General features: G+C 43.5%; 1 protein-coding gene across 1 annotated transcript in view; it reads right to left on the bottom strand.

Moving 5' to 3' along the window:
* The window catches only part of USH2A (Usher syndrome 2A (autosomal recessive, mild)), a gene marked incomplete at its 5' end in the record, with an annotated part of 716,575 nt that overhangs the window by 264,987 nt on the left and 442,555 nt on the right, over positions 1-9,033 (bottom strand). The window contains 1 exon segment of the mRNA XM_015424093.1: positions 7,863-8,491. Within this exon segment, the coding sequence (XP_015279579.1) occupies positions 7,863-8,491 (629 nt within the window).

Below are 9,033 nucleotides of genomic sequence, written 5' to 3'. Positions count from 1 at the left end.
CGTTCTAACCTCTCTCACACAGTTGGTGTCTGAAGCAGAGCCCTGCAAAGGCCATTTCAAAGGGATTTTGGGGGAATTCAGGCATCCCTGGAGGGTTTTTTCTAGTTTTTAGATTTTTCTGCAGGCACTGGCAGACTACTCAATATATAGGAAAAGCTCCTGAGCCAAACGGAGCTTCCTTTTCCTGGGACTAAGGATCCGCACGGCGCCCTCTGTTGGCTATTAGAATATATGATATTTTGAAGCCAACATTTTCAGATGCTAAAATATTTAGGTTTAAAACGTTTCAGTTCATGAACCGTTTTAAAACCCAAAATTATTAAAACTAAAGGAACTGCAAGAATCTGTACCAGAACATACCAAATACACACCAAAATTCATTGATCTGAATTCAGTCAATACATTCACGGAATGCTGATGTTGCATGTTTCTTTCCATTCCTGCAGCTCATTCTGAACCCCAGAAAAGTTATGTATGGGGTCATGAGACCCACCCAAAGGAATAACTGTGTAGGGCAAGACATTGCAGTAAAGAGGAAAGGATGACATTGCTCCTTCTGAACCTGGGAAGATCATTCATGGGGCCACTGGATACACCAAAAGATATAACCACGCAAGTTATGGCTGGGCAGTAAGAAGGAAGAAGGTGAAATAATTCCTTATATATTTCCTTCCTACACAGCTCCCTGAAGGAAGAGAAAGGAGGGGGGATTTCATTTGTCTACATTTATTGCACCCCCCCTACCCACATGGCTACTCCTCTGTGAGGGTCCTGCGACCCCCAAGGGCAATGTATCTGGGGTCAGAAAAATAGAAAAGGGAGGGGACTCTGGGTGCCATGCACACATGGGTGGATAAAGGCCATTCAATAACTAGCATTAGGCTTGCCAAGTCCCCCCGGGGGTGGGGAAACCCCCGCCCCAGAGGCCCATTCCCCACCACCGGCAGATCGGGCTCCGGGGGAAACCCCACCCCGATGGAAGTGACGCGACCACGCCAGGCACGCTGGGGTCGGGGCCACGGTCATCCAAGGGGAAACTCTATGGGAGTCCCCCACTGCGGCGAAGATCGCACTTGGCAACCATAACTAGCATAGACTTCTGAAAAGTAACCCAAAGATCCATATGCAAGCTCAGAGCTCCACATATGCTACAGTGCTTAGGTTTGAATGTTACGAATGAAGTGCATCATCAGGAAAATTCCTTGCACTGGAGGAATCTTAATGTTAATAGACTGTTAACAGCTCCGCACACTAAGGCTCCTCAGAGGTCCAGGAACACTGCCTCGTTTAAAAAAAAAGAGAACAGGGATCAAGCTTCCTCCCTCCCTCCTTCCCTGAGATGGAGGTCTCTTCTGAAGCCTGGCGCAGAAAATCCAGCAGGAGGAGCGAACTGCTGGTTGTTGCTGGGTCCTAAAGAGACTTGGCTCTTGAGCTCAAAAAGGGAGATGCCGACTGCAGTTCCAAAAGCTGCACTGAAAACATTTACACCAGGCAATCAGTGGGAAGGGGCCCAGGAGGGAGGGAAAGCCGAGGCTCAGGGAGTGGGGCCCATAGAAACCACTAGGGGGGTGGGCCCTATGGGCCCCGTGGTAGCTATGGGCCTGCTCAGGAGTCTCCCTTGTTCCTCTCACTCATCCATAACCTTCTGCTTCCCTAACCTGCCTAACACAGAATAGCTAATGCTATCCCTATCTGATCTCCACTTCTCTATATATTTGCCACTTCTCTATATAGTGGGACGTGCCTAGGGACAACAGTGGGGCACTGTTATGAAACTATATTACTGGGAACACCATCTTGACTTTAAAAATCTGGAAGTGAGTAGAGGAGCACCGGAAAATCTTTTAAGAACTCTGGTTAATTATTTAATTGATTATTTTGTAATTTTAGTCTGTATTTTCAAAATCTATTGTTATTACCTGGCGTTATGCCTCTGTTAGCCGCCCTGAGCCTGCGGGGAGGGCGGGATATAAATCCAACTAAATAAATAAACCCTGACAACTTGACTCCCTTCCTCAACTTTTAACCTCTCCTCTCACAACTTCCCCCCTCTCTTCCTCAGAAGATCCATGGCCTTTCATTGGCTGGAAACTATAAAAATCTACACCAGGGGTATCAAAGATATGGCTTTTAAGGAAAACTAAGGATGCTGAGAGATCGTAAATATTCATCACCAGCATCATGCATCTCAGCTTGTTTCACAAAGCCTTTCTATATTGTGTTATTGTTAACAACTGCAGTACATACACATTACAGAGAGGAGACAGCATGACAGTATGGCAGACACTGCTTTGTGTTGGGGATGAGGGCAAGTGAAGAATTTTCCTCTACCCATCCAGTCTGCAGTGCTTGCACCTACGTGCCCTGATGGATCAGACCAATGGCCCACTCAGCCCAGTATCCTGTTTCACACAGTTGCCCTGGAGGGCCAACAAAAAAGGAATAGAGGAAACGGCCTGATGATGTATCCTAGCACTCACTTTTTTTTACGGCCTCTAAATGGGGAGTTTCCCTTTAGTCACTAAGGTAGTAGTCATTAATAGATTTATTCTGCATGTATAAGCCCTAACTGACAACTTGACTCTCTTCCCCATCCTCTAACCCCTCCTCTCACAACCTCCCCCCTCTCTTCCACAGAGGATCATTGGCCTCTCATTGGCTGAAAACTCTACATATTTACATACATCTCAAGGGATCAGGGATTGGCTGATAGACCTGGAACTGTCTAAGCCCCTTTTAAAGGGTGGTCACCATAATCAGTGGCAGTGAATTCCACAATTTATGCAGTACCCAAGTTACTTGCTTATGATTTTAATGCCAGTAGCTCACAAAGAATAATTCTTGCTCACAAGACTTCACAGCTTAGAGGGAGCATTTATGTGCACATATAGGCAGCAACACCAAAAAAAACCAAGTGGAGGAAACAGAACTGCGGGTTCATACTTCCTTTCCAGGTTTCTTTCACGGTGGGAGAGATCAGATGCACGGAAAGCGACGTGGAGATGCTGGCATCCGTAAACACTGGACGTTCCCCTGTGCCTGATTACTCCGCTTCCAAAGCAGAGCAACTCAGGGTGCCAACAACCGAGGCACTTAAGGCAGATGTTGCTGTATGATCATGCTCTTTATATCCTCAAAGGTAATGCAACTATATTGCAGCAAATTGCTCGTGTGAACGCAGCCAAAGCTAAGCAGGAAGGCTGCCCACTGCTCAGTACAGAAATTCTATATACAGATCTCCATAGCTGCTGTATATAGTTCTTTGCATACCTCCATTCTCTGCATGCAGGTCCACAAGGCTAAACCATGCACAGAAACTCAGTTCTGTATTTTACTTGGTGTAGTGGTTAAGTGCGTGGGCTCTAATCTGGGAGAACCGGGTTTGATTCCCCACTCCTCCACTTGCAACTGCTGGATGACCTTGGGCAAGCCATAGTTCTGACAAGAACTGTCCTTGAAAAGACAGTTCAACCCCACCTACCTCACAGGGTGTCTGTTGTGGGGAGGGGAAGGGAAAGGAGTTTGTAAGCCACTCTGAGACTCTGAGTGAAGGGTGGGGTATACATCCAATCTCTTCTTCTCTTCCTCTTCTTCTTTGTGAGACTAAAACACACATTTAAAAAATTGGAAGTACTTCAAGTACTTGGTTTCTTTCACCCCAGACTATTTTCATTCATAACTAGCAATAAATGGAAGGGAAGACTATGTTTTCAAGCAGTTTTTTTAAAAACCTGACTCCACATAGCACTCAATATCCACACTTCTAAAAGTACAAAGATAAGAAAAAATAAATAAATAAAATAATTTACTGCCTACCATTTTCTTCTCACCTTGACACAGAGAGTATTCCATCTTTCTGTGTTTATACCTCTGAGGATGCCAGTCACAGTTACTGGCGAAACGTCAGGTTCTACAATGCCAAGACCACGGCCACACATCCCGGAAAATCTACAGCAACTAAATAAAATACTATTGTACTTTTTCTGAGTAACACCAAATCACATTGTTCTAATATTGTTCTTCCTTATTTAAAAGAACCTCTTTCATGTAATTAACTTATTCTCAAATCAGATAATTGTAATCATCCTTCAGCCCTCTAACAGGTAGTAAAAATGTGGTCATGTAGCCAGCTCGGTGATGGACATGCACACATATGCTGATATATAACTGCAGTGATTATGGTTTTCGGTCCTGTATATTGACTTTCCTAATTTTGCAGGAAATGTGACAGCTAACAGTTCTGCTATATCCTGAGTCTCCTCCCTTATCAAGTAAATATTCTGCTCATACATCATCATGAACTCTGACCTATAATGATTAAATATGATATAAATATGATGTAATTATTAAATATGATACATTGCAGATATAGGTTTTGCTCATTTGGGCCTTTATGTGGGTGTAATTTATAATTCATAGAACCTGCACCATTTCCACCCTTTCAACTTTATATTGCCTTGTGAGTATTTCAGATTATGGCTCCAAATATTATCATTCAGTTTGTTTTACATCCATATCCACAGATTACTGCATACAGGCTGAGCATCCAGACGTCCAAGTAGGCAAGTGAAATAACCATATCAATAATAGCAACAATAATTTTTGTGGATGATCTCCAGCCTTATGCAAATGTCCTTTGTTTTGTGCTCTAGCGAGCAAGCTACTGTACCAGTGCCTTTTGGCATTAGTACAAGACTGAATCCATGGAACCATGTGCGTGTTTACACAAAAGAGGCTTCTAAGCTACAAAAATCCCTCTTGTTTGGTTACACTAATTTCCCTTGAATGAAGTTTGTATGCCAGCCAAAACAATGGTAGTTATCCTGTCCTCTGGAGTTCATTCCCAAATGAATGATGTGAATAATTGAAAATTTCCTGGGTAGTCCTCTAAGACTGTTTTTTCCCCCTTACTCAGTCAATTTATGCATTGATTTCAGCTTCATCAGAGACCACAACAAAACAGATATTTTGATGTTCATATGAAAACATACAACATTTATAGCTCATAACTATTTGCATTTTAATAAAGTCTAGAAGAGTATTTCAGGTGTATGAGAGAACTGGAAACATTTCAGAATAACACAGAGAAAAATATTAGAAATGGGCAAGGAGAATTTACGCTTTACTTGCATTGATTTGGCAGTACAAACTAGTTGCTACAGGTCTTAAGCTATTGGTAGTCGAGAAGCTAGGGTTGCCAGCCTCCAGGTGGGGCCTGGGGAATCTACTGCTTTTACAACTGATCTCCAGGTGACAGAGATCAGCTCCCCTGGAGAAAATGGCTGCTTTGAAGGGTGGACTCTATGGCATTGTACCATGCTGAGGCCTCTCTCCTCCCCAAACTACACCCTCTCCAGGCTCCACCCCCAAAGTCTCCAGGTATTTTCCAACCCAGACCTGGCAACCCTAGGAGATGCAGCTTTAGAAATTTGGGAAAGGCTGCTGTATATGATGGACTTGTAGATATTCCTAGTAGACCAAAGAGGGCCACCTCTGAATCTAGACCATGAGTGCATTTTCTGGCTCAGGGAAAACCCAAACACTGGGGAATGCTAAAGTATGATGCAGTGGCTAGAATGCTGGGTAGGATTTGGGAGTTCCAGGTTTGAACCTCTCTGGAAGCCTGCTGACTGGCACTGGGCCTGACACACAAGCTCAACATAACCTATATCACAGGGTTATTTTGTGGATAAAATGGAGGACAGGAGATCCATGTAAAGTTGCTTGGAATTCCTACTGGAGAGAAAGGCAAAGTATAAATGAAGTAAATAAAGATCAAGCTAGAAGTATAACAGGTAGAAGGCTGAGGAGGCAAAGGATGAAGGGACACGTTTCTAATATTTATGCTATGTCTAGCCAATCCAGAGGTTTTATATGGCTTGCAACTATTAGGAACTGAAGTTGCTCCTGAAGAGGGCCTTGAGACATAATGTAGGATAATAATCTATGGTATTTTCTCTGACTAAATTCCACCCTGATTCTAGCCAGACATTCTTTCCTAATTAAATCCCTAAAGTCTGTAGTACATCCAAAATTGCCTGGGTCTAAACTGGGCCTAAATATACTCTTGATTGACAGGAGATACCATAGGGGATATATCTTGGCCGAGTTCAGACTGGCAATTTGAAGCGCTAGGCAAAGAAAAAATGGAATAGACCTGGAACAGCTTTTTCCCAGTATTCCCGTTCACACTGCAGTGAATGAAGCGGGAGGATACCATGGAGGAAGCACAAAGGAGCATTCGCACTGTCGGCCACCCCTGGCGGGCTGTTAGTGTGGTTTCCGTACTCGGTTGCATGTGCCTATGCACATAGGCACATCAGCAAATAGGGCAGGATCGACTCCACACTTCCACATGCACCTGCCACGGAACCAGCTGGCACCTATTATCAATTGCGGGTTGTTCCCGCCTTAGCAGAGCTTGCATTCACACTCAGGGAACTGGAATCAACACACTGTATACATGGTTTGCTACCACTTTAACATGGTATCTTTTAAACTCGGGAGGGAAGCGGCACAAGACGGCTTGAGTACGGCTGGGGGACACCTGAAACATGTGCCTGTGTGAACCCACCCCTTTAATCCGCTACTGAAATGCTCCTCAAACATTTGCCTGCCAGGTCAAACTGCCAGTCTGAACGTGGCCCTTGAATGAGCCTGCAAGCACGTCTGGGGTCTCATGAGGGTGAGTGGGGAAGGGATCTTTATGATGTCAGATTGGTACAATTGTCTGAGGCAATCACTAACCAGCCCATGTTATGGAAGGGGGGTATCTGTGAACCATGGGAAACAGAAGAATGTTTGGGGCACCATTTTGACAATCAACATATAACTAAACATTAAACAAAAAACAGACAGGGTACAAGCCAGGGTACGGTGTCAGTCTGAGACCAGGTCTGCACACATAGGAGAATGATATAAGGATTAGATGACAGCAAGCTAAAATGATAAAATACTTCAGGTTGCATGCTCCCCTCATGCAAGAAATAGCTTCAGAAAGCTAGATTCCAGTCCTTAAAACCAAAATGATTTTCAAAGAAAAGGATGTTGTTAATTACCTCCATGCTTGGGAGGAGATGAGTGGAGCATGGCGGTATTGTCTTGGTTGATTGTTCTTAGCATTCCACAATTAAGAAGGATACTTTTACACAATCAGTACTCCATTTTGACAAATTTACTGTTTTCCCCCCATAATCGAATTCAAACAAGCATTCCACATGTAAACTTATTATTCCTGTTTAGTTTTTGCATCTGTTAAAACATCATCATTGTGTTTGAGTGCTGATTTGATGTTCACCCTCTACGTATATCAATGAACTGTTACCTTCCATTTTGATGTACTTGAGGAAGTGTGCATGCACATGAAAGCTCATACCTTGAATAAAAACTTTATTGGTCTTAAAGGTGCCCCACTGGACTTAAACGTTGTTCTACTGCTTCAGACTAACACAGCTGCCCACCACGATTTTCAGGTTATAAGCTTTTGAGAGTTAAAGTTCCCTTTGTCAGACTGTCAAAAACTTATACCCCCAAAAACTTGTTGGTCGCTAAGGTGCTACTAGACTGGAATCTAGCTCTTCTACTGCAGGCAAACGTGGCTACTCTCTGAAACTAGTTCCAGAGACGGTCTCTCTCTCTGTTTGTGACACCCTAAGCTTTTGTTTTTCTTTGCATAATCTTTTGAGGGGAACATTCACAAATTGTACCTCCCCTCAACTACAGTCGAAACTGGCATCGTCCTCAGGAGGCAATATCTACAGAACAGTGAAATCTTTAGCTTGGCCTTGAATATGCCCTCATTAAAAACTAGTAATTTCAGGGAAGATGCAAACTAGCATGAATTAAAACAAAGCCAAGCAAACCTGTGCAGTATCTGGTCCTAATGCTTTCACCTCAGGAGGTTGAACACCTGCAGGTCTTGAGGGCTTGGTGGTAACTTCTGTCCAAGCACTGCTGTTAACACCCCCTTTAAGAGTACCTGCCAATATTCTGTACTCATATTTCTTCCAAGGGCTAAGAGCGGGACTTTGGTCAAGGTATCTTGTAGAATGGTTGAAGGACAAGGAGGCAACAGTGGATATTTGTTCTGTTCCTTTCACTCTTCTCTCTATTGTATAGTTTTCCACCAATCCATTTGGATGAAGCGGAGGCTGCCATGATACCAGGACAGATGTTGGTGTGTCAGAATATAGCACTGGAGCAAGGAGGCCTTCAGGTGCATCTGGAAGAGTCTGTATGGGTGGGCTCTCAGGAGAAACGGAACATCCTTTTATGGTGCAGCCTTCTACTTGAAACTGGTACACTGTGTAAGGATGCAAATTCTGTACAGTCCATTTGGATCTGTTGCCTGGAATGGTAGTATGCAGTTGGCCATTTATCAAAATATTGTAGTGGGTTATAATGCCATTTGGCTTTGATGGATTCTGCCAGGATATTGTTGCAGTTCTGGGTTTAACATCCAACATGAGTGGTGGGTCCATAGGACCTGGCTCTGTAACATATAAAGAAGGGAAAAGCAATTGATTAATAAAAAGAAGCTGATGCTCTAGTGGTGTCATCCCCTTTTGTTGCATGGTTTCCAATGAACATGTGAAGCTCTTCCACTTACAAGTGCTTCTTTCCCTTTGAATTAACAGAAAGGTATACTCCCACAAGGGCTTCCTTTCCTAGTGTAGTGAATGTATCCGGGCATATTGATGTGCTATGCCGAGTTGGGTATATTGATCTGCTGTCACATGATAACAAGAGGGGGACTTTCTTATTCTACTTCAGCAAGCTAACACCCCCACTATCAAACCTCCATATACATTTGTATTAAATTTATATATATATATTATTAATCACACTTGTATTCTACTTTTCCTCCAAAAAGGTCAGGGGCCACTCCGTTTTAACCTCACAATAATCCTGTGAAGCAGGATAGGCTAAAATGGGGTAATGTCAAACATCTAATCCCTCCTGTTTTGACCCCACAATCCCTGCTTCTCCCTTGTGTGAATGGCAGGGCAACCCTAAGTAAAGTTACATCCTTTT

This window comes from Gekko japonicus, unplaced genomic scaffold, assembly GCF_001447785.1.
Source record: "Gekko japonicus isolate JY-2015 unplaced genomic scaffold, Gekko_japonicus_V1.1 scaffold810, whole genome shotgun sequence".
Taxonomy (NCBI): Eukaryota; Metazoa; Chordata; class Lepidosauria; order Squamata; family Gekkonidae; genus Gekko; species Gekko japonicus.
The sequence above is the reverse complement of the archived record's forward strand: the minus strand, read 5'-3'. Positions and strand labels throughout refer to the sequence as shown.